Genomic DNA, 27,407 nt, shown 5'->3' with positions numbered 1-27,407 from the left:
TGGAGGAAGAGAAACACCTTTATTAGAACAGTGTGGACACAAGAAGGAGGAAGGGCGTGAGAGCACAAGAGGTGAGATCCAGGGAGCCAGAGCCTTCCCCGGTGCCCCTGCAGGGGGCCGAGCAGAGACCGCCTGGCACGCCCTGGCCATGCACCAGTAAGGCCCTGCTCTCGCTTGGGAGGCAGGAGGCCTGGGGCTCCACGGAGACAGGCGATAAGCCACCAGGTTTCACCGATCCATGCTGTCATCCGTCGGGCTGGAGAAACAGGTCTGTAGCAGCTTTTCACAGAACTCCAGCTCCTCCTGGATGGGGGTGAGGGTGGGGGTGGGGGGACAAGAGGCGGAGTCCTGAGTGGAGAGGCCCACCCCTGCTTCGGGGTCTCTGCCCTCCCACTGCCTGCCCCAGAAGTCTCCCAGGGTCCTCAGATCTCAGCGGAGATCCATGCCAGCGGGATCCGTCATTCTCCCCTGTGCCCGGACCACTGACCTAGAACCAGGGGCCGCGCAGCCTCCATCAAACCCCACTGGTGAGTCCTCCCCTCAGCTCCTTGCGCCCTAACTCCCAGGTACCACCGACCCCTACTAATCACCACTTAAAACTAAAACCCCTTCCACAGGTACAAACACCACTGAAAGACTGGACTGTATGAACCTGAAAGCGTTCTGCTTGGCACAAAGATGCCAGAAACAAAAAGGAAAGAAAAACAACAGTTTGGGGTGAAAAATATTTGCAACTCGTCTGAAAGGGCTAACATATTTAATGCTTCAAGAGCTTTAAAATAAATCGATTATAAAAACCACCACCCCTTAGGGGCGCCTGGGTGGCTCAGTCAGTTAAGCGTCCGACTTCGGCTCAGGTCACGATCTCGCGGTCCGTGAGTTCGAGCCCCGCGTCGGGCTCTGGGTTGATGGCTCAGAGCCTGGAGCCCGTTTCAGATTCTGTGTCTCCCTCTCTCTCTGACCCTCCCCCATTCATGCTCTGTCTCTCTCTGTCTCAAAAATAAATAAACGTTAAAAAAATTAAAAAAAAAAAAACCCACCACCCTGTACACGAATGGGCACAGGATACGAATGAGCAGTTCATGAGAAAGGAAAGCTGTCTGACGTGACTCACTGCAGAAACGCAAATGTAAACCGGTCTGGAATACTACTTTTCGCGAATCGGCTTGGAAAAAGACCAAACGGCTTAAGGGACCCTTGGGTGCCCTCATCAACTGGTTCCCCCCTTATAGAGAGCAATTTGGCAATAGCTAACAAAACGGCCCCTAACCCTGTACCTTCACTTGAACCTACCTTAACCTGGCCGCTTTTCCCTCTCTGGAAATTGTCCTATAGCCATATTCATGCATATTAAGTAACAGGTAAAAAGGTTATTCCTTTAGCAGAGTGGTAGCAACAACGAGCATGTCCGTTAACAGGGGTCATGGTGCGGAAGAAGCGACCTACCTTGCAGCTCTCAAAGGAAACAGGAAAAAGCCAGGGCCGCCAACACACAACACACTCCTCCTGCACCCCTCCCTGAGACGTTATGAAAGGGAATGAGGCAGGGAACAGAAGAGTGGTCAGGACAGGTCGGTTGTGCACAAAAGGGGCACAGGAAGAGGAGAATTTACACGCACATTTGCTTGTGTGCATAGACCATCTGAGGAAGGGCGCACACAGAACTGGGGGAGGCACTGGGTGGTTAAAGACAAGGGCAGCGGGGAGACTTTTCACTGCTTACCCTCCTATGCAGCTTCACTTTTGAACCACATGACTACAGGACCTTTTTGCAAGAAAGCATTCATGAAATTTAACTCTTAAATTTACCTACAAAAGAGGACTAAGTCATGACAGAATCACCTTACGGGATATCATGCCAACTGCGTCATTCAATTATGCTGAAATTAAAGCAGACCTCTAAGTATCTGGAAAGATTTCCAAGACAGACACACAGACACAGAAGAAGGCCCATGTGAAAATGGAGGCAGAAACCGGACCGGCACATCCACAAGCCAAAGATTGCCAGCAACTACTAGCAGCTGGAAGCGGAAGGATTATTCCCCTAGAACCTTCAGAGGGAGCACGGCCCTGCCGACACCTTGCCTTCAGACTTCTAGTCCCCAGAACGGCGAGAGCATACCTCCCTGCGTTAAGCCACCCAGTCTGTGGTACTGTTAGAGCAGCAGTAGGAAACTGATATGGCACCAGATCTAACACATCACTGCCCCGTCTTCTCTGCCCCCTCACGTTTTTTCCGTCAGTGTACTTGTAACCTCCTGATGCCATACTATCCGTGTTAAATCACACATATACAAACACTGCATGTATTATGCATGCACATATACACGCACACACAAGGTATACATGTACTTGTAAATATGTATTTCTGCGTGTCTGCATGTTTATCACCCCTGAGCCCCCGTGAGAGCGAAGGCTGTACCCTTTTGCTCCTCCCCAAACCCCCAGCGCCCAGATCAGGGCCTGGCACATGGCTGAGCTGCCCCCGACAAAGGGAGGCAAGGAAGAATGAAGGTTTCCACAGGTGTATCCATATGTCTAAGCTTCTCACGTCGCACACTTCAAGTAAGTGGCTTATTACATGACACTTATACCTCAATAGAACTGTTAAGCGGGGCGCCTGGGTGGCTCAGTCGGTTGAGCGTCCGACTTCAGCTCAGCTCATGACCTCACGGCTCGTGAGTTCGAGACCCTCATCGGACTCTGTGCTGACAGGTCAGAGCCTGGAGCCTGCTTCTGAGTCTGTGTCTCCCCCTCTCCCTCTGCCCCTCCCCTGCTTATGCTCTGTCTCCTCTCAAAAATAAATAAATGTTAAAAATTAAAACCAAATAGAGCTAACAGACTTTTTTTTTTTGGAACAAAAAAAAAAAAAGGCAAAAGGAGTGGTGGTCAGTTCATAGGAGACCTGTCTCACCAGGAGGGTCCTCACCAGTAGGCCGTGGTATCACCTGCCACGCAGGCAGCTCAGGGATCGAATGCAACAACTAAAGCACTCCCCAGCTGGAAGTGAGCCCAGGCTGGGTTGGGGCTCCGTGGACCCCACGATCCGTGGGCACATGTTTCCACGTGTTCCTGTGATGAGGTCGGGGCAAGCCCCTAGGAGTGGACACTGTGCCTCTCCTGGTCATCCCTGCTCCTCACTCCCAGCACCTCTGTGAACTCTCAACAGTGTCACAGAGGAACGGACTCAGTCGAACAGTTGTCCCTGGAGTGTGACACGTTTAATTATCAGCTAAATCACTTAAATAATTAAACAACTGTACGAATATTTAATTAGTTGCTCTTTATCACTTATTTGTTCCTGATTAATTATCTGAGTTATCACTTGTTACTTATTACCTAATTAAATACACGAGTTACTTATCTCGTTTCTTATTCAATTATCTCATTGGTTGCTACTTATCAGACTTGTTATTTAGCAATCTAATAAAGATTAATTGTTGAAACTCTGACAGGATGTAAATAACTATACGATTTGGCCATAAATAAATGACTGCTAACTAACCCCTTACAGCACCCCGGGCTCCCATTCGCCCGTGCAGCAGCGCTAGCTCAGAGCACGAGGCACGCGGCAAGAGACACAGGAAGGACGCAGCAGGTGCCGCAGCCACGCCCGTGGGCCATACCTGGTACTCCTCGTGCTGCTGTAGCAGCTGGACGCGGTGACGGAGCAGCTCCTCCAGGCCCAGCTCGGGCTCCCGGCACTCCCGCACGCCCTGGGGGAAGTCTGTCACCAGGCTGCGGGGACAGGAGAGCAATCCTTGGGACCCCACTCTACACAGGCCCGCCCCCGCGCTGCTCCCACAGGAGCCCGGGCAAGACAGTTCCCCACGCTGGGCCTCAGTTTCCCCATCCGGATGCAGACCTCACGCCGTCCCCACGCCACCCCAGGGACTACGATGAGACTGGTACAAAACAAGGCACCTGGCACAGAGCCTGGCCTGGAGCCCGCTCGGCACGCGGGAGCCGCCACCTGCGTGACGGGCTGCTCCCCGTGTCCTCTCGTGCAGACACTAATCTGCCGGTACCGTGTGTGGGGGGAGCGGGGTAAGCCTCTGCCCCTCCTCCCAGGCTGCCGTGTCAGCCCCTACAAGTGAGGAAACTACTGCTCAGGGAGGGCCAGCACAATGATGCCTGCCCCCTCTGTGGGAAAGGCCCAAGCTCCCGAATCCCATCAGGGAGGAGGCTGGTGGGCGGGAGCCCAGCGGTGCCAGCCCGGGAGGTTGGGGGGGGGGGGGGGTGCCTGGCACAGGCCTCGCCCTCTCAGAGGCCCCAGCATACCTGCACAGGGCTCCAAGCACATGCTCATGGAAGGGGCTGTGTTCTGTCCGGATCAGGGCCACCAGCTGCTGGACCATCCCCATGGAGCACAGGGTCCCTGGGGGAAGGGTCTTGGGGGTCAGAGGGGCAGTCCACACCCCTCCCCCCCCCCACACCGCCCACCCTCCCTTTGGGACCGTCCCTGGGCCCCCTGCCCTGGCTGCCCCACCTTTGTGTTCGGGGTGGCCCACCAGCAGGTTCTGCAGCAGGAACGCCGACTTGACCTTGAGCTTCTGCACCTGCTGCTGCATGGCCCGCATCAACACGGAGAAGCCGTCCAGGCGCAGGAACTGCAGCAGCCCAGCCTCCTGCTCCCGGACCAGGCCTGGGGGGAGACAAGCGGGGGGAGGAACCTCGAGGTCACGGTCACCACCATCACCAGAATCCTCACCACCGTCACCACCATCAACATCAACTTCTAGGGTCCCGCGCTTCATAAGCATTATTTTTTTTTTTAGGTATTTCTTTTTACTGAGAGATGATTAACACAAGCTATTAGAAGACAACACTGACCCACCTCTTCCCCATCCTGCTCTGGCTCTCGGGACCTCTGGGGAACTGAGTCTCTCTGTCCACCCTTTGTGGCCAAGCCACCCAAGGTCTGCCTGTCCATCTGTCTCCCCAGTTTTGCAGGTGACTCTCCAGATGCCACCTCCTCCAGGACTCTTTCCCGCACCCTTGCCACAATCCCTTTCTTCCTAGCCTCCCTGTTCTTCTCCCGGGGCCACTGTGACATACTAAATACATACTTGGTCTCTGCCCCCTTTCCTGACACCAACGTCTCAAAACCCTTGGAAGTTTCTGGGTGATAGGAGCATCTTTTGTTCTAATGAGGTGACTCTGGGTGGACTACTGGATGGGGTTTACTTATCAGAAAGACCAACCCATGATTAGAAACTTGGAAACTTCCAGCCCCACCTCCCATCCTCCAGAAAGGAGAGAGGGACTGGAAGTGAAATCAATGATCCATCACGCCTACGTGAGAAAGCCTCCATAAAAATCCCTCGGGGCGCCTGGGTGGCTCAGTCGGTTAAGTGTCTGACTCCTGATTACGGCTCAGGTCATGATCTCACAATTCATGAGTTTTAGCCCCAAGTCGGGCTCTGTGCTGACAGTGTGGAGGCTGCTTGGGATTCTCTCTCTCTCTCTCTCTCTCTCTCTCTCTCTCTCTCTCTCTGCCCCTCCCCGTGCTTGTGCTTTTTAAGTTTGTGCGGGGGTTTCTACAACTTAAAAAAATCCCTAAACTGTGGGGTTCGGAGAGCCTCTGGGTTAGTGAATTCAGGAGGATGGCACACCCCAACTCCTTAGGGGCAGAAGCTCCTGTCCTCAGGACCCTTCTAGACCTCGTCCCATGTCCCTCTTCATCTGGATGTTCATCTGTATCCTTTGTCACATCCTTTATAATAAGTCATTAAACATAGGTATTTCCTTGAGCTCTGTGAGCTATTCTGGCAAGTTATCGAGGCCGAGGAGGGGCGTCATGGGAACCACCAATACGTAGCCAGTAACGAAGAAGTAAGGGACGCCCAAACTCTCCACTGGTGTCTGAAGCAGGGCAGTCTCGTAGAGCTGGGCCCTTAGCCTGTGGGAGGTGTGCCGTCTGTGGGTAGCTAGTGTCCGAATGGAACTGTCCAACACCCCGCTGGTGTCCTGCAAGTTGGAAACCTGGTTGTTGTAGAAACCCCCGCACACACGTTTGGTATCACGAGTGTTGTGAGGGGAGGGAACAGGTTCTCCTCCAACTTCCAAGAGTTAAATGCAGAGCGGCCACAGGACCCCGCGCGCCCGCGCCCAGGCGTGCGCACCCGAGAGCGATGAAGACATGCGTCCGCTCAAAACCTTGCCCACATGGTCCACGGTGGGACCGTTCACACAGCCAAAGGTAGAAACCACCTGCCATGTGAGTGATGAAGGAATAAACAGAACGTAGTCCATTCATGAATGACGTACTACTCAGCCACACAAGCGAACGAGGCGGTGGTATGTGCTATAAATGCAGACGCGCCTGGAGAACGACGCTCAGTGAAAGAAGCCAGATGCAAAAGGCCATGCGGTGTATGACTTCTGCCACATGTCCAGGGCAGGCAAGCAGTAAGCAGGCTGCTGGGTGGCTGCCAGGGGCCAGAGGAAAGGGGGCGCAGAGGGGCCGCTAACAGGCGTGGGGCTTCTCTTGGGAGCGATGGAAATGTTCTGGAGTTCGACAGCGGTGACGGTTGCACAGCCTTGAGAATACACTAAACTGTGCACTTCAAGGGATGATGGGGGGTCTGGGTGGCTCAGTCGGTTAAGCATCTGACTTCGGCTCAGGTCATGATCTCACAGTTCACAGGTTCGAGCCCCAAGTCAGGCTCTGCGCTTGACAGCTCAGAGCCTGCTTCTCATCCTCTGCCTCCCTCTCTCTCTTTGTCTCTCAAAAATAAATAAACATTAAAACTGTTTTAAAAATAAACAAAAGGGGGGCGCCTGGGTGGCGCAGTCGGTTAAGCGTCCGACTTCAGCCAGGTCACGATCTCGCGGTCCGGGAGTTCGAGCCCCGCGTCAGGCTCTGGGCTGATGGCTCGGAGCCTGGAGCCTGTTTCCGATTCTGTGTCTCCCTCTCTCTCTGCCCCTCCCCCGTTCATGCTCTGTCTCTCTCTGTCCCAAAAATAAATAAACGTTGAAAAAAATTAAAAAAATAAAAAATAAAAAATAAACAAAAGGATGAATTCTATAGCCTGTGAATTTCATCCCAACAAAGCTTATTCAAAAAAAAAAAAAAAAAAGACGGAAAGAAACCGTCAAATGGGGGCCTCCAGCATGGCGCACACATAGACGGGGGCCCAGTGCATGGTGGAGAGCACTGCCTGGGCTCCCACCGCGCACCTGCACGTCCTTGCAGGGCGCCTGGGTTGTCACTTAGGCTACCTGACCTGGTCTGTCCCTGACGCAGATTCAGTCTCCCTACCTCCGACGGTGTGTGTGCGGGCTAACCAAGCTAATGCTCGCCCAGGCTTGGCGTGGGGCCTGGCACACAGAGAGTGCCCCACAGGTGTCGGCATCAGCCCCATCCAGGCACCTGTTCCCCAGGAGGCAGCGTGAGTGAGAGCCACTGGTATCTCTAATGGGTGGAGGCCACCCTCTCAGGCAAGGACGGCCCCCTCCTCACGACAAGGAAGGGCAACAGAGACTGACGACTGACGTGTTGAGCAGCATTCCCGTGGCACTAGGGTCTGGCTCTCTGAGTGACAGGGGTTGGCAAGCTCACCACCCAGTCCTGGCACCCAGCACAGAGTCTCAACGGGTAATGGGCATAACTGAACGTTCAGGTCCCCCTCCACCTGCCCCCAGGCAGATCCCAGCAGGATCTGTGCACCTCCCCGCAGCCCCCCGACACTCACAGGAGATGGCGAACAGGGCCTTCACGCGCACCAAGTCAGAGGAGTCCCGGTCGAGAAGCCGCAGCAACTTGCGCAGGGCGCCCAGGCCCAGCACCTGCTCCTGGATGGCCGCCACGTTCTGGCTGCAGGTGCCGATGAGCTGTGCCGCCCGCCACCGCAGCCCCGCGGGCCCTGCCTCCAGGTACCGGCCTACCAGCAGGTGCATGCCTGACAGCTGGCAGAAGTCTGTGCCAGAGAGAGGGGAGACGAGAGTTCAGGTGCTAGGGGCTGAGCTGTGCCCTCCCCCCCAACATTCGTATGCTGAAGCCCCGAGTGTCTAAGGATGTAACGTATGGGGAAACAGGGCCTTTTAAGAAATCACCCAGGTAGAGTGAGATCATCAGGGTGGGTGCTAATCTGGTACGACCAGTGTCCTTATAAGAGATCAGGACACAGACATGCACACAGGGAAGACCACGTGTGGACACGGGGAGAAGGCGGCCACCTGCAAACCAAGGAGACCCGAGCCCAGGAGAAACTGACCCTGCCCACACCTGGATCTCAGACTTCCAGTCTCCACAGGTGTGAGGCGACACAAGTCTATTCAAGCCTCCCATTCTGTGGTGCTTTGTTACTGCCACCCTCACAAGTTAATACTCCAGGTGAGGCTGGAGGGTGAGGCTGCCTCCCAGGGGAGCCTGCTTCAAGTGCGGGCTTCCTCCCGGCACCCAACCAGGCATCCCTCCGAGGTCTCAAAAATGTCAGCGTTTCTCTTCCCGTAAGCGGCCTGAGGTGATCTCTGAAAATGGTTCGCTATTCACTTGACCCCGGAAACCTGACAAAATCATGCAAATCAAGAGGTTCAAATCTTCGTGTTCACTCTAAGAACACACGGGAAACTGCCCAGGCCATCAAGAATGCATATCCGAAAGGCCACCAAGTATCTGAAAGATGTCACTTTGCAGAAGCAATGTGTGCCATTCTGACGCTACAATGGTGGAGTTGGTAGGTGTGCCCAGGCCAAACAGTGGGGCTGGACACAGGGTCGGTGGCCCAAAAAGAGTGCTGAATTTTTACTGCACGTGCTTAAAAATGCAGAGAGCAATGCTGAACGTAAGGGTTTAGATGTAGATTCTCTGGTCATTGAGCACATCCAGGTGAACAAAGCCCCCAAAATGCGGCATAGAACTTACAGGGCTCATGGTCGGATTAGCCCATGCATGAGCTCTCCCTGCCACATCGAGATGATCCTTACTGAAAAAGAGCAGATTGTTCCTAAACCAGAAGAGGAGGTTGCACAGAAGAAAAAGATATCCCAGAAGAAAGTGAAGAAACAAAAACTTATGGCCCGGGAGTAAATTCTGCGTGAAATACATGCAAATAAAAGTAAAAACAGAAAAAAAAAATGTCAGCGTTTGGGGGCTTAGGGTCCCAGGCTGCAGCCCACTGAATTCCGGTACTGACGCCCAGTCTCCCTGTGGGAGTACCTCATACTAGACCAGGGCTCGGCAAACTACGGCCCAGCACCCGTTCTTATAAATAAAGTGGTCTCAGCGAGCTTGGTGGTTCCTCGGGGAGTCAAACGCAGCGTTGTCATGTGACCACTCCTACATAAAGACCCAAAACCGCGGAAAGCACAGACTCAAACAGACGCTTGCACCAGTGTTCACGAGGGCAGTATTCTCATAAGCAATGGGGGAATGACCCCGATGTCCGTTAACTGATGAATGGATAAGCAAACCCGTGACCTATCCACACGATAGGTTGCTCCAGAGAGGAATAAAGTTCCAGTTACAGGCTCCCACACGGAAAACCCTTGAAAACGTCCACTCGGAGGCCACATATCCTATGATTCCATCGACGTGAAACGGCCAGGAAAGACAAATCCACACCCTCAATGACTATATTATGCCCCCGCGACTGAAGGTAGAATGTCCTCCTCCTACCAGCTCCTTGGCATTTAGAACAAAACCCCAGCACCCAGCGTCCCCTCCCACCTCCCGCCCTTCGCTCACTCCATTCTGGCCTGTTGGCCCTACTGCTGTTCCTGCACGTCCCAGGTATGTTCCCACCTCAGGGCCTTTGCACTGGCCATACCCCATTAGCTTTTTCCAGAGCTAATCTCATAACTCACTCCACCGCTTCAGGTCTCTGACCAAATGGCACCCCTCGGCGAGACCCTCTCTGACCGTCCTGCCCCGAACCACCTCCTCACTCATGTTCCGGGGAGTGACAGTGCACACGCAAGAGACTAGGGAGAAATGACCAGTTTGGGAGGATATCGGGGAGGCAGACGTGCCGCCGGGCTGGTGGGGTGAGAGAAGGTCCCCTCCTGATGACAAGGGGACCAGGCAGGAAGAGACAGGGCAGTCACATCTGGGACCAGACTAGAGAGGGAGAGGCTGGAGGCCGGGAGGGTAGGGGAGAGGCCGACAGTGTGATCCCCGAAAGGAAGGACAGGGGCTAAGACACAGAGGGACCCGGGGCTGCAGAGGAGGGAAGAGACAGAGGGGAGACCAGGGAGAAGGGGCAGGACCCTGGAGGCGGGGGTGGGCAGCCCGGGGCGTACCTGCAGCATTGTCCATGTTCTCACACAGGTCGGCCAGCAGCTCCAGGGCCCCCTCACGCTCCTGCTGGTCAGCGGCCAGTTCGGCCTCCCCAGCCAAGGAGGGTGTAGGCTGGGACAGCACGCGGAGGCAGTTCTTCATCTGCTCCACCTCCTCCCGCTGGCCCCGGAAGGCGGCGGACATGGCCTCCTGCAGCCACTGACGCCTCTGGGGCGCGAGACCGGGCAGGAGGGTGGGGAAAGAAGCAACCCTCTGTCAGTAATTCGTTCACGCCTAACAGTTGTTGCTAATAACGGCCAACATTCGGGAGCTGACTGCTCCTTCAATCAACAGGTTTCCGTTGAGCGTCTTTTCTATTCACAACTTTCTAGACACGAGATTTACGGAGAGAGTGGCAACGGGGTGGGAAAGAAGGGACTCCTAGGTCTCTCTCCTGAGCAACTAGAAGGAGATGGGGAAAACGGGAGGGGAAGCGGGTATGGAACATGAGGAGTGGAGATTAGAGCTCATTTTTCAACGTGTTCAGCTTGAGAGATCTATTACACACCCAAGGCGAAATGCTGGAGCTCAGAGAGGAGGTCCAGCCTAGACCTGGCTTTCCCAACCTGGCTCTACCGACACTCTGAGCTGGATGGTTCTGTTGGGGGTGGGTACACTGGACGATGTTGAGCGGCAAGCAGCTGCCCTGGTCTCTACCTACTAGATGCCAGCAGCCCACCCCCTGCCCCGAGTCGAACAACGAAACATGTCTCCGCTGGTTGTCAAATGTCCGCAGAGAGATAATATCAGAACCACCGGTCTAGAGATATAAATTTGAGAGTGGTCAGGGGGAAGTCTCAACACAACATGAGTTCACAAAGGAAGTGAGCACAGGGAGGTAAGAGGAGAGCCCTGGGGTACGCATTCATTCAGAGGCTGGAGAATGAGGAAGAACCAGCAGAGGAGAGGGAAGGAGAGCCAGTGAGTAAGGATAAAACCAGGACACTGTTGTTCTAAAAACAAATGAAGAAAGAGATTAAGGAGATGGGTAGGAATCAAATGCTGCCTATTAGGTCAAGTAAGATGACAGCTGAGGGGCGCCTGGGTGGCGCAGTCGGTTAAGCGTCCGACTTCAGCCAGGTCACGATCTCGCGGTCCGGGAGTTCGAGCCCCGCGTCAGGCTCTGGGCTGATGGCTCAGAGCCTGGAGCCTGTTTCCGATTCTGTGTCTCCCTCTCTCTCTGCCCCTCCCCCGTTCATGCTCTGTCTCTCTCTGTCCCAAAAATAAATAAACGTTGAAAAAAAAATTTAAAAAAAAATTAAAAAAAAAAAACATTTAAAAAAAAAAAAAAAGATGACAGCTGAGAGCTGGCCACTGATTTCTTGTTTTTTTTTTTTTTTTTTTTTTTCCCCACCAGGTCTGTTAGTGCTCATATGCGGGCTCTGTAGTCACAAGTCCTGGATGAATTTGGGCAAGATGTTAATCCTTCTGTGCCTAATCCTACCTCATTGTCCTAAACGTTCAATGACATCACTGGATTAGCACAATATTTTGTATACTATAATCACCATCGGCCACTAAACATCACATCTAACCAGTATTGCTAACTAATCTCCAAGACAACCCTCCCAGGTGAGTATCGCTATCCCCACTTCACAGATGAGAAAACCGAGGCCCAGAAAGGCTGTGACTTGCCCAAGGTCACAGTGTCGGCCACCCACAAAGCCTAACGTCAAACCTAAGTGCCTGTCCCCAGAGCCTGCACTCTTGATGAGAACAGCCTGCTGTCTTCAGGAACACTGCCCGGCGCTGTGTGGACCCCTACTTAAACGGGAACCTCAGAAATACCCTATGAAATGCTGTTATTCTTAGCGTCATCATCAACTTGCAAATAAAGAACCTGCTGCTCAGAGAGGTGAAGTGCCATACCCAAGGTCACACAGCTGGATACTGCCGAAACCAGGTCTGCCCGGCTCCCTTTCCCTTCTCACCACAAAGCTACTGTGCAACTCTGCACCTCGACGGGATGCTGGGATCCAGGGATCTGCCCTCGCAGGCACTTCTGAGATCTGACCTCCAGTCTACCATAACCCCACCTGGCACAAACACAGCCGCTATGCCCTCACACCTGGACTCCCGCCCCTGCCCAGGACGCACTTCCCGAGAGATTTCTGTCCCACCTACCCCCTCTCCCCACCTCCGGGATCCCCACCCTTTACCTCTTCACTCATGGGCTCTGGAGGGGGCTCTGGTTCCTGAGAGCCCGCCGTGATAGCCATCTGCAGCAGACCTTGGAGGTTTCGCGGGGGCGGAGGATGGCTCGAATTCCCGGCCGAGGAGCCGCCGCCCCCTGAGGAGCAACCCTGGGAGGCCGGGGGCAGCGCCAGGGGGAGGCGGCTGCCCCCAGAGCCTTGGTCCGCCATGGGCTGTTTGTGAAGGGAAGAATGTGTCTGGGAGAGCGGGTGGCCACCGCTGAGGTAGCTCTGGCGTCCCGTCGGGTCGACTCCTGGGGGTCTGCTGAGAAGGCGGCGTTTTAGGGGAGCTGGGCGCCCGCCCATGACCCCAAACCACTCTGCCCGCACCCACCATAGCCACAGCCCTCTTTCCTTCCTGCAGACCCACAGGACCCTTCCCCAAAGTCACACGCCCCTCCTTCCTCCCTCGCAACAGGCCCCACCCACTCCAACTAGCAACCTAGCAACCCCCTCCCCCATCGCCCCTAAGTGCGTTCCCGTCTCTTAGCAACCCCACTGCCCTGCCTCCTTGGCAACAAGCCCCCCCTTTGGACGCCTTAGCAACAAATCCCCTCTCCTTCCTCTCCAAAGAAAGGAGCCAGAGCGAGACGGACCTCCCTAACCCAAGACTCACCTCCCCGGGCTGTGAGTCGCCGCCGCTACTAAAGACAGAGTCGCCCGCACCTGACTCTGCTGGGCGCCGCCATCTTGACCGGAAATGCGCCAAACTCGCCCGGAAGTTCCCGGCGCACCCTCCCAACCTTGATCCAGGAGGCTTTCCCGGCTCTTAAGCCCTTCCCACCTGGCCGGATAAGGCGGCCGGCCCCGCCCCCCGCTTCATGCTCAGCCTAAGCTCCGCCCCGACCCAGATCTCGCCCCTTAGGAGCCGCGTCCCCTAGTCCTCCTTGCAAGCTCCACCCCTGCCGTGGCTTCGCCCCGCCCACAGTGTAGCTCCGCCCACACCGATGTTCTCGCCCCGCCCTGCCACCTCACGCTCCGCCCCTGTTCTGGGCCTTTCGGCCTCTCCCAGCTTGACTCCACCCCTCCCCTGAGCCCCGCCGCGTGCCGGTGAGCGGGCCGCTCCCCGTTAGGCCCCACCCCCTACTTGCAGGTTGTGCAGGTCCCTCACCCTAGGGCCTTTTCCCCTGCACCTGGACACCTGCTGCATCTTTTACTGGAGCCCTAGGTTCTCACCCCTAATATTTGATGTAAGCAGCCTTTGGCCCATTCCACCCCGCTCCTGGTCTCAGTTTCCCCAGTCGTCAAAGGGGGCTCCCTCGTTCCCACTGCAGCGCCTGCGGACACCTATTATCACCCAGCCTCTCCCTCTTGGAATCTTCCCTGGGTCCTGCCAGGTGCACGGGACGAGGGGATTCCTGAAGGCCGCAGCCAAAGCAAAATGCTCGGACTAGGTGGTTCGGGAGGCTTGCCGGTTCTGTGCGCCGTGTGTGGGGCCCGGGTCTGGGAATATGCCTGGTCTGTAGAGCTATTTGCCTCGAGCTGGGCTTAACTCCTGGTTCTAGTCTTCCATTAGGGGCCCCGCCCTGCCCCGCTAGGAGAAGGTTGTACTCAGCTCAGGTGGCGGCCACAGTCGCACACGGATTGCACATCCTGCTGCGCCAGGAGTGTGCGAGGTTGTATTGGGGACAGAATTGGAGAGACAACGTAAAAGCCCTGGGCTCCCGCGGGCGGTGTTTGTAGCACTGAGCAAAATAGCTATCAGGGGTCTGGGCTCCTACCGCCACCCTCACGCCCTGTACCCTATTGTATGTGTTTCTATTGCTGCCTTTAACAAATTATGAAAGAAGCGCCTGGGTGCCTCAGTCGGTTAAGCATGGATTCTTCAATTCGTGTGATGGAGCCCTTCGGGGGTCCCTGCGTCAAGCGCTGCATAGGGCTCTGCGCTGACAGTGATGGAGTCTGCTTGGGATTCTCTCTCTCCCTTTCTTTCTGCCCTTCCCCCACTCACGCTCTTTCTCTCTCTCAAAAAAAAATAAACAAATAAACATTTAAAAAATAAATTGCGAAAAATTTGGTGGCTTAAAACAACACAGATTTATTATCTTACAGTTCTGGTGGTCTGAAGTCCAAAATGGTTCTCACTCAGTTAGAATCAAGGTAGCAGCAGGACTGTGTTCCTTCTCGAGGGTCTAGGAGAAAATCTGCTGCCTGCCTTTTCTGTCTTCCAGAGACCACCCGCATTCCTTGGATTGTGGCTACATCACATTGGCTTCTGCTGTCTTGGTCCCATCTCCTCTGACTCTGACCGTCCCCTGCCACCCTTTCACAAGGATCCTTGCGATCACCTACAGGGCCCACCCAGATAACCAGGATCATCTGCCCATCTCCAGATCTTCAACTCAGTCACATCTGCAAAGTCTCTTTTGCTACATAAGGTGACATAGGCCCAGGTTCTGGGAAATTAGGATGTGGGCATCTCTGGGGGCTGTTATTCAGCCTACCATCCTTACATACACCCACGTACAAGTCGACTTATATTATTTACAATACGTTATTATGCATGGTACCATACAACCTATGTAAATACAACGTGTAATTATACATAACACTGTGTATGTTAATATACGTATAATATAATGCTGGCCTGCAGGAAAACTCCCCAGGTACCCTACAAAAGCCATAGTCCTTATGATGACCTTATGAGTAGGGTGATCATACAATTTTCAATGCATAGCGAGACTTCAGAGTGCAAACAGACCTCATTAATAATTACAGAATACCAAATAATGATGGTGATGACGATAATTACAGAATACCAGGCATATGGTCACCCTGCTTCTAATAGGGTCCTATATGATCTGCCTCCTCACCTCATTTTCTGTCTCTCCCCCTCTCTTGCTCCTCCAGCCACACTGACCCTTCGAGGTTCCCACCATGCACCGTAGGGCCTTTGCACTCGCTGTCCCCTGCGTGGAAGGTACTTTGTCCACACAGCTCTGACCTTCATTTTCCTTCAGTGTTCCCTCACTGGAGAAGTCTTTCTTGGCACCGCTTAAAAAATCCTACTCCACCCAACAAACACTTCCTGCACCCCTCATCTGCTCCTCGGCACTTGTCTCCAGAGACTTGACTGTCAAAACATACACTTCACTTATCTTGTTTATCACCTGCCGCGTCCACTGCCGTGGAAGCTGCACGGGGCAAAGATCTTTGTTGGTGTGGTTCCCTGGTGTCCCCTCACCATGTGGACAGGGCCAGCATTCAGATTTGGTGTTAAATAAAGGTTTACAGAATGAAGGCAGTTGTCTAGGAGACTAGAAGCTCTTGGGTCCACTTTATAGGGGACTTGGGGACTAAACGGGTGTCTAAGACCTTTGGGTACCTGATACAGGAGTCCTGGATTATGTGGAGATCTACCTGAGCACAGATCCGTGGATGTGCCATAGTGGGCATGTAGAATTGTATGGAGGCCCACATGAAGATTGAGGGGACCCTATGGTGGGCACAAAGAATATTCAGGGGTCTCAAAACATACACAGGGACCTGAGGGGGTTCTGGAAGTTTCTTTGTGGAGTACTGAGGATCCTAAAAGGGGGAATAGAACCAAGAAAATCTGAGAAGGTGCACCTGGGCTGTGGGTGGATATGGGGCCCTGATACTAGAGGGAGAAGGAGGCCTGGGTGGGCAGGCTTGGGGGCCTGGTTCGGCAACCCCCAAATTCTTTCCCTCTCTCTGCTTGTCTCCCTCTTTCTGTGCCCCCGTCTTCCCCAGCACGTAGCCCTCCCCCCTGTAGGGACCCCACGGTTCTTTTCCGGTCCCCAGCTCTCTCCTTCTTTGTCCCTCTCCATAGCCCTGTCTTTCTTCGTCTCGGTCTCTGTCCCTCCACCTGTCTGTTCTTTTACCTGCCGCCTCATCCCCGTCCACCTGTCTCTCCCACTTCCCTCCTGCGCTCTGACCCTTCATCTTTCTGGCTGCCCTTCTTCTCCCTGGGCCTCGCCTCTACATCCTCCCCTCCCTCTGTCTCTGTCTCTCTGTTCCTCCCTATCTCTCCCCCTCACCTCCCAGTCTCTTCCCCTCACCTGTGCCTCTCCCTGGTTCTGTGTCGCTGTCTATCCCCCTCATCCCCTCTCCCCTTCTCCATCACATCTGCGTTTCTGGACATCTGTCTCCGTCTCCCCGGCCGACTCTCTCCCTCTTTTCCCCCCGTCTCTGCCTCTCCGCGTCGGACTCCCCCGGCTCTGCCCCTGTCCCTGCCTCGCGCCAGCCGGTCTGCTGGTCCGCATCTCTCTCGCCGTCTGCCTCTGTGCCCGACTTCATCTCCTTTTGTGTAGCCCCGTCTCGGCCCCGGTCTCTGCTCCGCACGTCTCTCCCTCGCCTGGCCTCCACGCTCTCCCCTCCTGCATCCCTGCATCCCTCCTCTCTGTCCCTCCGGCTCCCAGGCCCGCCCCCTGCCCCCGCTCCCCCTCCCCCCTCCGAAAGGGTTAACTTTGGGGAAGGGCCCGGAGTCCCCGGATGGTGATGTCAGCGTGCCGGAGAGAAAGGACGAGGTGGCGGGGGGAGGCGGAGAGGAGGAGGAGGCGGAGGAGAGAGGGCGCGTGGGGGGGCGGGGGGGACCTCGGCCTGCAGCATCCGCCGGCCCGCACCTCAGACCCCCCCGGCGGGGGGAGGCGCAGGAAGGGGGGGGCCGGCCAGGGACGGGCTGGGGAGGGGGGGCCGCTCAGCCCCCCCCGGGCCATGCTGACTCCCGGGGCCTGACCCCCCCGGGCCAGCCCCCCCTCCCCCAGCTCCGCGGCCCGCCGATTGGGGGGGCCCAGCCCAGCCCCCTGGGGACCCCCGGAGAGGTGGGGAGCAGCCGGGGGGGCCGGGACGGAGCTGTCGCCGGCCCCCACCGGAGGGACGGGGCGACCTGCCGCCGGGGGGGCGGCCGGGGGGCCGGTCGGGCCGGGACCAAGGGCACCATGTCGTCCGGGGCCAAGGAGGGGGGCGGGGGCTCCCCCGCCTACCACCTCCCGCACCCACACCCACACCCACCCCAGCACGCCCAATATGTGGGCCCCTATCGGCTGGAGAAGACGCTGGGCAAAGGACAGACAGGTGAGCCAGGGGAGGGGACACCTAGGGCGGGGGCAGAAGAGCTGGGGGGCAGAGGGCGGGACTCCTGGGTATTCAAAGGGCAGGGGCTGATCGCCCTCTGTGAGGGTCCCTCACAGAGAGGGCACTTGGGCTCCAGTCTGCTGGGTCCCCAGCATGGAGGGGGCTGGGGGCTTGGACTCCGGGGGTGGGGGGGTGAGGTGCGGGGCCCAAAGGCTCCCACCTCATGGTGGGCAGAGGTTGGAGGGGCTCCAGGTGGGAAAGAGAGGCCGGCCTGCAGCAGCGGACCAGCCGGCAACGGGAGCCGAGGTCCTTGCTGCAGTCCGGCCGCGGGATGGGGGTGCGCCCTGGACAGCCGCTTCCCTCTGCACCGCTCTGGATCCGGAGGGCCTCACGCTCTCCTGGCAGGCTGTCTGGGTGACCAGCGGTGAGGCTAGGGTGATGGGGCCTGCAGCCTTCTCCCCCTTCTCTGGCATGCCGGCTCAGTGTGGGCAACAGGATCCAAGAGCATAGCTCCCAGGAGTGGTTGTGGAATGGGGGGGGGGGGGGGGCATCCTTTGCTGTTGCTAAACACTGGCCCCAGCTGTAGCCTCTTTCTTGCCAGGTGGAGGGTAGGGGGTTGTGAGGCAGGAGCTGCACCCCTGTGTCCTAGGCAGCGGTGGGCCCAGGGTCTCTGTGAAGCTGAGGGCCGGGGCATGAGGGAAGTAGAGGCTCAGACCCCAAGAGCCTAGTGGTAAGAGTGTGAAGGTGTCACTGACCTGAATTCCTGAGTTATGGGGGAGGAAGGGGACATGGTCTTGGACTGCTGGGTCTGAGGGAGGAGGGGCTGGGGGCAGGACTCTTGGGTCTGAGGGAAGAGGAGCTGGGTGGGTCTGAGGGAGGAGGGGCTGGGGGCCTGGACTCCTGGGTCTGAGGGAGGAGGGGGTAGGGGTCTGGACTCCTGGATCTGAGGTAGGAGGGGGCTGGGGCAGGACTCCTGGGTCTGAGGGAGGAGGGGCTGGGGGCAGGACTCCTGGGTCTGAGGGAGGAGGGGCTGGGGGCAGGACTCCTGGGTCTGAGGGAGGAGGGGCTGGGGGCAGGACTCCTGGGTCTGAGGGAGGAGGGGCTGGGGCCTGGACTCCTGGGTCTGAGGGAGGAGGCGGCTGGGTTCGGACTCCAGGGTCTGAGGAAGGAGGAGGTTGGGGATGTAGACTTCTGGGTCTGAGGGAGGAGGGGGCTGGGGGCCTGGACTCCTGGGTCTGAGGGAGGAGGGGCTGGGGGCAGGACTCCTGGGTCTAAGGGAGGAGGGGCTGGGGCCTGGACTCTTGGGTCTGAGGGAGGAGGCGGTTGGGTTCGGACTCCAGGGTCTGAGGAAGGAGGAGGTTGGGGATGTAGACTTCTGGGTCTGAGGGATGAAGGGCTGGGGGCCTGGACTCCTGGGTCTGAGGGAGGAGGGGCTGGGGGCAGGACTCCTGGGTCTAAGGGAGGAGGGGCTGGGGCCTGGACTCTTGGGTCTGAGGGAGGAGGCGGTTGGGTTCGGACTCCAGGGTCTGAGGAAGGAGGAGGTTGGGGATGTAGACTTCTGGGTCTGAGGGATGAAGGGCTGGGGGCCTGGACTCCTGGGTCTGAGGGAGGAGGGGCTGGGGGCAGGACTCCTGGGTCTAAGGGAGGAGGGGCTAGGGGTCTGGACTCCTGGATCTGAGGTAGGAGGGGGCTGGGGCAAGACTCCTGGGTCTGAGGGAGGAGGGGCTGGGGACCCAGACTCCAGGGTCTGTGGCTTTGGGGCTTACCCCTGGGGAGTGGGCGTACTCTTGCATGCTCCCAGCTACAGCTGGTATTAAAAGGAGATCCAAAAAGAGGATTAAAAAAAGGTCAGGGTTTGGAAGGAGGTGGAGGAGAATGGTCTGGGAAGGGGACAAACGTGAAAGTATATTCCCTGGGAGACCTGGAGTCTCCAGATGATTGAAGGGCAGAGAATTCAAGGAAAAGATGGGTTTAGAGGGAGAGAGAGGCTGAAGGAGGCAGCAGGGGAGACAAAGCTATGGAGACACAGTGAGGAGAGATTCTGTGGAGAGACGGACTTCAGGGGGCACATCAGAAGGACAGAGAATGGGGTGAGAACCGGGGTCGGCTGTGGAGGTGGTGGACAAGCAAAAGGGACAAAACAGGGGCACCTGGCTGGCGCCGTCAGTGGGCCGTGCGACTCTTGATCTCGGGATTGTGAGTTCGAGCCCCACGTTGGGTGTAGAGATGACTTAAGGGGGAGAAAAAGAAGAAGAAGAATGGACAGAACAGAATGTCAATGTCTATGGGCAGCAGGAAGAAGAGTGCGTTTTGTGGGAATGACAGCTGTCAGAGCCCTCAGGGACTCAGGTCAGGGTGATTCAGGCCACTGCAGCCAGCAGGAAAAGGAGGAGGAAAGGGGGTGGCAAGGAGGACTGAGGACCCAGAGGCCGTGAGAGTGCTCTCTGGACACACTCCACATTTTCAATCCTGCTTCCCCAGGGCTGGTTAAACTCGGGGTCCACTGCATCACGGGCCAGAAGGTTGCCATCAAGATCGTGAACCGAGAGAAGCTGTCCGAGTCGGTGCTGATGAAGGTGTGTGTGTGCTGAGGGAGGGCGTCCCTTTGGGGCTGAGGGGAGGGAGCGAGGCCATGCTGACCTCCATTTCTGTGCGCCCTGCCGTCCCCCAGGTGGAGAGGGAGATCGCCATCCTGAAGCTCATTGAACACCCACACGTCCTCAAGCTGCATGATGTCTACGAGAACAAGAAATATTTGTAGGTATTTATAGACACCCAGCCCCCCTATGCACCCCCACTCCAAGTTCCTAGCGTGGGACCTTTCTGGAAAGAAGGCCTGAAGAGGCCTGTGGAAACTTAAGCTCTCCAGGCTGGGCCTCTGAAGGCCCAGTCAGTCCCTTCCCTACTGCACAGAACACACACACACACACACACACACACACACACACACGCATGCTCGCACATAATCCTCCTGTTCCCAGGCTGACTGGCCTGACCTGGCCTGACGCTAAGGACCAAATGTGCCTCAGCAACAGGACAGCTAAGCGTGAGCCATCCTGAGTGGGGGGACAGAGGCCCATCCTGTCCCTTCTTCCCCAGCCCTGGTACCCCCCCCACCCTGCACTACAGGGAACACTCTCTACTAGATAACCTGGATGTCCTCATGGAGATCCACCTTGTTAAGAGCAGCTCCCCACCCCAGTTCCATTTGCTGAGGCAACAGGGCTTAACAAAGCCTAAGGCTCAGTGAATCCTGCCTCTTCCTAAACCCCCACTCTGGAGCATTGGAATCCCCCCTTCCCCGCACATAACTCTGGGTGCTACGATGGACACCCCAACAACGGCTGTCTTACGATTTCCTAGTCTGTATCTCAAAGTTGATTACCCCCCGGGAACATGGGAGTGGAGTCCAGCTGTCCAGGGTACAGACAATAGGCCTTTGTCTGGACTCTGGTGACCCAAGGGACAGCTGGGCTGGGCAGCGGGAGAGGGGACAGACCCCCGCCCCCACCATGCAGTCCTCAGGATGAACTGTCTCCAATACCCATCAGATGCTGGGGCTGGTTTCCCCAGGCAGTACGCTGCTGGGCCCCACGTGCTCATGGGAATTGTAATCTTCAGGCTTCCCCAGGTGTGGCAGCAGGGAGGGGCTTTGTCACCAGCTGGTGGAGATGTCACTCCCACCCCACCACCTAGGTAGGGAGAGGGGGGGCCCATGGGAGTTTGGGCTTCACAGAGGATTATCAGCCTTCCAAGAAATTGAGCCTTTGTTTCCAGTGGTTGATGGGAATCAGAGTTTTAACCTCCTGGAGCCTGATGGGATTTGGAGTCTTAAGGATCCAGTGGCTGATGGGAATTAGGAGTCTCTGTCTCAGAGGCTTATGGGAGTTGGGAGTTTTAAACCCCTTTAGAGCTTATGGGAGTTGTAGTCTTTTACCTCACAGACTTTGACTTAGATTGGTGCACACTACAATCATTTATTGCCAGGCATTATTGAGAATTCGAGTTTCTTCATCCCAGAGGCTTATAACAATGAGAGGCTTGGCTTTCCAGAAGCTAATGGGAGTGAGGGAGGGAGGTGTCTTTATTTCCCAGAGTCTTGTGAGAATTGGGGTGTTTCTGTCCTCCAGGTGCTAACAGGGTTGCCTTATCTCCTGAAATAACTAGGAGTCAAAGTACTATACTCCTAAAGTTGACATAGGATTCTGGAATTGAGTTTTGGATTCCCAAAGGCTGAGGGGTATTGGAGTCTCTTTTGCCCAGGGGCTCACTGAAACTGGAGTCTCCTCCTCCCCCCGGGGGACTCATGGGAATTGGAGTCTCCTCCTCCCAGGGACTCATGGGAATTGGAGTCTCTCCCCCTCCCAGCAACTCATGGGAATTGGAATCTCTCCCCCCTCCCGGGGACTTATGGGAATTGGAGTCCCACCCCCTCCCGGAGACTCATGGGAATTGGAGTCTCTCCCCTCCCAGGGACTCATGGGAATTGGTGTTCTCTGCTGTCAGGGGCCAGTGGGATTGAGGTCTTGTGCTGGGGTCCAAGGGCTTTTGAAAGAGGAAGACCAGGCTCTTTGGTCCTCCACATGCCCCTTCCAGCCCTCTGCCCCCTCCACGTCCCCCAGGTACCTGGTTCTAGAGCACGTCTCTGGAGGTGAGCTGTTTGACTACCTGGTAAAGAAGGGGAGACTGACACCCAAGGAGGCCCGGAAGTTCTTCCGCCAGATAGTATCGGCGCTGGACTTCTGCCATAGCTACTCCATCTGGTGAGGGGGCAGCGTGAGGGGAGGCCGGGAGGAGCACTGCCCACGAGGCAGGCCCTGGAAGCACATGGCAGCTGAGGGGAAGCCAGTGTGGTGCGGCCCCGACATAAATCTTTATCCCTTTAAAAAAAACTGAGCTATAACTCACGTATCATAAAATTCGCCCCTTTAAAGTATACAATTCGGTGGTTTGTAGTATAGTCAGTGCTGTGCGTTGCTGCTATGTAATTTTGGAGCATTTTCATCACCCCCAAAATCATCACCTCGTACCCATTAAGCCGTCACCCATCCACCGCCCCTGCCCGCAGCCTCTGACAACCACCAGTCTGCTTTGTGTCTCCACGGATTGGCGCATTCTGGACATTTCGTACAGACGGACTCATACTTCATGTGGCCCTCTGTGTCTGGTTTCTTTCACGGAGCAAAATGTTTTCGGGGTTCGTCCATGTTGTAGCATGTCAGTACTTCGTTCCTTTTTGTGGCTGATAAATATTCCATCCCGTGGATATGCCTTATCTTGTTTATCCATTTGACAGTTGATGGACACTTTAGTTGTTTCTCCATTTTTATTTTTTTATTTTTTTTTCAACGTTTATTTATTTTTGGGACAGAGAGAGACAGAGCATGAACGGGGGAAGGGCAGAGAGAGAGGGAGACACAGAATCGGAAACAGGCTCCAGGCTCCGAGCCATCAGCCCAGAGCCTGACGCGGGGCTCGAACTCACAGACCGCGAGATCGTGACCTGGCTGAAGTCGGACGCTTAACCGACTGCGCCACCCAGGCGCCCCTGTTTCTCCATTTTTAAATGTTGATTATTTTCGAGAGGGAGAGGGAGACAGGGCGTGAGCAGGGGAGGGGCAGAGAGAGAGGGGGAGACACAGAAAAGGAAGCAGGCGCCAGGCTCTGAGCTGTCAGCACAGAGCCCGACGCAGGACTCGAACCCACAAACCATGAGATCATGATCTGAGCCGAAGTCGGACACTAAACCGACTGAGCCACCCAGGCGCCCCTGTTTCTCCTTTTTGGCCATTATAAATAATTGGGACATGTGAATATTCATGTGCTAGTTTTGTGTGTACCCGTGTTTTCGGTTCTCAGGTACGTACCCGGGGGTTGAACTGTCTGGTCATATGGGAACTCTCCTTGGCCTTTTGAGGAAGCACCAGATGATTTTCCAAAGCGGCTGCGCCCTTTAACACACCCTCCGCCCCACCAGCAGTCCATGATGGTTCCAGTCTCTGTACCTCCTCGCCAACATTTGCTACTATTTGACTTTTTTTTTTAAGCTTATTTATTTTGAGAGAGAGAGAGAGGACAAGCAGGGGAGGGGCAGAGAGGGAGAGGGAGAGAGAGAGAGAGAGAGAGAGAGAATCGCAAGCAGGCTCCACACTGTCAGTGCAGACCCCGACCCAGGGCTCGATCCCACAAACCATGAGACCGAACCATGAGACTGTGACCTGAGCCGAAACCCAGAGCTGGACGCTTAACCGACTGAGCCACCCAGGCGGCCCATTACTGTTTGACTTTTTGGTTATAGCCGTATGCTAGTGGATATGGAGTGGTATCTCATTGTGGTTTTGATCTGCAGTTCCCTCATGACTAATGATGTAGCACATCTGTTCATGTGCTTGTTGGCCATTTGTTTATGTTCCTTGGGAAAAATGTCTGTTCAGACCCTTTGCCCATTTCTTATTGAGTTATCTTTTGATTATTGAGTTGTAAGACTCCGTTATTCTAGGAACGAGAGGTAGCTCTAGGAATAACTCTTAAGAATTATTTATTCTAAGGACAGATCTTTTTTTGTAAACATTTATTTGTGCATTTATTTTGAGAGAGAAGGTGCGTGAGTATGAGAGGGGGAGGGGCAGAGAGGGGAGAGAGAGAGAGAGAGAGAGAGAGAGAAAGAGAATATCCCAAGTAGGCTCCACACTGTCAGCACAGAGCCCGACTCGAGCCTTGATCTCACCAACCATGAGATCGTGACCTGAGCTGAGACACCCCTAAGGACAAATCTGTTATCAACTGTATATTTTTTGAGTATTATTTTCTCAGTCTGTGACATGATTTTGCATTATTATTATATTTTTTAAGGTTTTTTTTTTTTTAACGAAGTAATCTCTGCACACAGCTTGGGGCTCAAACTCATGACCCTGAGATCAAGAGCCACGTGCTCGCTCTTCCGACTGAGTCAGCCAGGTTCCCCTCTTTTGTGTTTTTATAGCAATGTCTTGTGAAAAGCAAAAGCTTTAAATTCTGGTAAATCCAATTTTGTCATTTTTTTTTTTTTTACAGTTTATGCTTGTTCTGTCCTATCTATAAATCTTTGCCCAGCTCAAGGTCCCTAAGGCTTTCTCCTACATTTTCTTCGAGAAGTTATATAGTTTTAGCTCTTGCATTTAGTCCTGGGATCCATTTCAAATTAATTTTTGTCTATGACTTGAAGTAAGGGTTGAGGTTCATGCTTTGGCTTGTGAATGTCCATGTGAAAAGATCGTCCTGTCCTCTCTTCCACTCTCAAAACAGGATATTAAATATGCAACATTTTAATGATTCATTGAGGTGCAAATGGATGCCTTCCGTTGTCTTTCAGCCTCTTTTGTTTGCACACCTCCCTCTCTGGGGTGGGGATTGGAGTTGGGGTGGGTATCAGGGTGGAGGGGCTCAGAGTTGGGGGTAGAGCTTGGAAATGAAAAGGCAGCCTGTTTAAATTGTCAACACCTCCCTATCCACCGGATCCTGTCGAAACCCTGACATTAAAAACACTGGCCTCTAGGGGGCAATAGTCAACATACTGAACAAGTATGACCCAGTTACTGAGCTGACCCCTTCCGACCGAAACTCTAGAGTCCTCAGGCCCCATCTCCTCCCAGACATTAGCTCTTAAAACTTGAAGGATTTTGCTCCAGGGGAGAGGGCAGGTGTCTCACGAGGGACCAGTGACTGGCTTGGGGTGGCAATGTTTTTATTGTTCAGCACGGAAGTATTTCAGTAGCTCAACGTTAACTCTTCTTACCTCAAAATATCTCACTTCATACATAGTCAAGCATTTGCGGATAAGATGATATGCTGTCTGGCGTCTCCAGTGAAGCCTGGGTGGCTCAGCTGGACGAGCGTCCGACTCTTAATGTCGTCTCAGGTCATGATCTCACGGTTCGTGGGATTGAGCCCTGCATCGGGCTCTGCACTGACAGCTTAGGATTCTCTCTCTCTCCCTCTCTCTCTGCCCCTCCCCCTCCCCCCCTCAAAAATAAACAAAATAAACTTAAAAAAAAATCCAGTGGAGGAAGGAAACAGTACGTAGGGGTATAGGCGAGAGATTTGCCCTGAGTTGATAATGGGGGGGGGGGGGGGCGGCGGGCAGGTGCATGGGGCTTCCTTGTATCTTCTCACTACTTTGGAGCGTGTTTGAAATTGTCCATAAGACTTTGCAGAAGTCTCCCCCTCTGAGAGATAGCGAACTGGGCCTCGGCCCCCAGGAGGAGGGCAGAGAGCTGAGCGCCACCTGCCTGCCTGTCTCAGCCACAGAGACCTGAAGCCCGAGAACCTGCTTTTGGATGAGAAGAACAACATCCGCATCGCGGACTTTGGCATGGCGTCCCTGCAGGTGGGGGACAGCCTCCTGGAGACCAGCTGTGGGTGAGTGGGGGCCTGGCCCCTGTAGTCCCAGGGAGGGGGTGAGAAGCCGGCCAGAGGCTCACACTGCCTCTCTCCCTCAGGTCCCCCCACTATGCGTGTCCAGAGGTGATTAAGGTGAGTGAGCGGGTGGAGAGGCGGGAGGAGTGGAAGGAACGTGGTGGAGAGACGATGTCACAGCTGGTCCTCCTTTGCAGGGGGAGAAGTATGACGGCCGCCGAGCGGACATGTGGAGCTGTGGAGTCATTCTCTTTGCCCTGCTTGTGGTAAGGTGCCCCTCACCTCTCCTGCCCCGTTTCTAGGACAACCTAGAGCGCAGAACATCAAGTTCCGTCCTCCCCTCAGGGGTACTAACTATTCCACTGAGATCGGGAAGGTGGGAGGTATTAGGCAGCAGACCAAGATCCTGGAGCACCCCCCTCTGTGCCCAGAGCTAACCATTCAGTCACACAATGGTGAGCTAATCCAGGTGTCCCAGAAAAGGACGGGGCAGCCGGGAGCCCTTGGACGGCTCGGGACGGTGGCTGTGCTAGGGCACTGCAATATGACAGTAACTCGTACAGTCAGCCCGGCTCTTCCCGCCTCGCCTCCACACCTGCGCTTCTCTGCCCAGAACGCTCTCCCACCCCTACCAGTCCCGTTGCTCAGCTAGGTTACACCTAGACTTTTTTGGTGGTGCTGTTTATTTATTTTGAGAGAGAGAGAGGAGAGAGAGGGAGAGAGAGAATCCCAAGTAGGCTCCACACCTCCAGTCCGGTGTCCAACACGGGACTCGAACTCACGAACCTCTTGATCATGACCTGAGGCGAAGTCGGCTGCTTAACCGACCGAGCCACCCAGGCGCCCCCTTAGACTTTCTTTTTGCTTCAATTCAACTGCCACTTCTCCAGGAAGCCTCCCCTGTCCCCCACGCCCCACGAGGTCGGATCCTCCAGGGTAGGCTCTGAGCTTCCCGGCGACTCTCGGTTGCCATCGTGCGTTTAGTCGTTCGGTTCCTTGAGGGGGCGTCTCCCTTCCCTTCTAGATCATCACCTCCCAGAAGTCAGGGCTTTTGTCTTTGTGTGTCTTATTTCGTGGGGTCGCGAGTGGGACCCGAGTTGGCACACGGTCGGCCCTCAGGAACACGTGTGGTGTAGACGAATTAGTGGTGCCCTCCATGCGAGGCACTGTTACGGGCACGTTATCCTCCGGACCTCTCCCAACAGCCCCGGAGAGAAGTGACCGGCCCACACTGCTGAGAAGTGGCAGGTCTGGGATCAGTGTTTGGCGTCATAAGCACTAGCCTATGTGACCAGGGAGGCTCCGTGACACGGAGGGGAACGAGGCCGAGTGGGCGCCCCGGGGCCCTGGGCCCCCCGGGGAAGCCGGAGAGGCGCCCGAGAGGCAGGCTCCAACACTACAGGCCTCAGCCCCTCTGCAGCTGGCAGTGTGGGAGCCCATCCAGCTGAGTTCAGACCCCCGCTCCATCACCTTGAGCAAGCAAAACACCATCCCTCTCCAGG

The 27,407-nt window shown here is 55.4% G+C and overlaps 2 protein-coding genes and 1 pseudogene across 5 annotated transcripts in view; 2 read left to right on the top strand and 1 right to left on the bottom strand.

Moving 5' to 3' along the window:
• Positions 1 to 13,320, bottom strand: HSPBP1 (HSPA (Hsp70) binding protein 1). Of its 3 annotated transcripts, none has more exons than XM_047835589.1 (8): positions 13,091 to 13,320; positions 12,442 to 12,739; positions 10,246 to 10,450; positions 7,698 to 7,922; positions 4,490 to 4,645; positions 4,282 to 4,378; positions 3,627 to 3,738; positions 1 to 303 (listed from the first exon to the last, which is right to left on the bottom strand). In XM_047835589.1, exons 2-8 carry the CDS (start codon positions 12,643 to 12,645, stop codon positions 229 to 231), a joined length of 1,074 nt encoding a protein of 357 aa, XP_047691545.1. In that variant the 5' UTR covers positions 12,646 to 12,739; positions 13,091 to 13,320; the 3' UTR covers positions 1 to 228. The 3 variants fall into 3 exon arrangements, with proteins under 3 accessions (XP_047691545.1, XP_047691542.1, XP_047691541.1); XM_047835586.1 differs by having other exon boundaries at positions 12,442 to 12,736; positions 13,091 to 13,319; XM_047835585.1 differs by lacking the exon at positions 13,091 to 13,320 and having other exon boundaries at positions 12,442 to 12,780.
• LOC125152937 (60S ribosomal protein L17-like) lies at positions 8,468 to 21,074 on the top strand (annotated as a pseudogene).
• Positions 17,159 to 27,407, top strand: part of BRSK1 (BR serine/threonine kinase 1) — a 19,101-nt gene continuing 8,852 nt past the window's right edge. Inside the window, exons 1-7 of one of the 2 annotated variants that reach the window (XM_047835583.1) lie at positions 17,159 to 17,511; positions 19,993 to 20,087; positions 20,183 to 20,268; positions 22,134 to 22,274; positions 25,792 to 25,908; positions 25,989 to 26,022; positions 26,103 to 26,171. In XM_047835583.1, the coding sequence (XP_047691539.1) occupies positions 17,376 to 17,511; positions 19,993 to 20,087; positions 20,183 to 20,268; positions 22,134 to 22,274; positions 25,792 to 25,908; positions 25,989 to 26,022; positions 26,103 to 26,171 (678 nt within the window). In that variant the 5' untranslated portion in view covers positions 17,159 to 17,375. Of the gene's footprint in view, positions 17,512 to 19,992; positions 20,088 to 20,182; positions 20,273 to 22,133; positions 22,275 to 25,791; positions 25,909 to 25,988; positions 26,023 to 26,102; positions 26,172 to 27,407 lie in introns of those variants that run through there. The other variant, XM_047835584.1, reaches the window with a different exon arrangement.

Source organism: Prionailurus viverrinus, chromosome E2 (genome assembly GCF_022837055.1).
Source record: "Prionailurus viverrinus isolate Anna chromosome E2, UM_Priviv_1.0, whole genome shotgun sequence".
In the NCBI taxonomy this organism is placed as follows: domain Eukaryota; kingdom Metazoa; phylum Chordata; class Mammalia; order Carnivora; family Felidae; genus Prionailurus; species Prionailurus viverrinus.
This window is presented reverse-complemented; position numbering and strand designations above follow the sequence as displayed.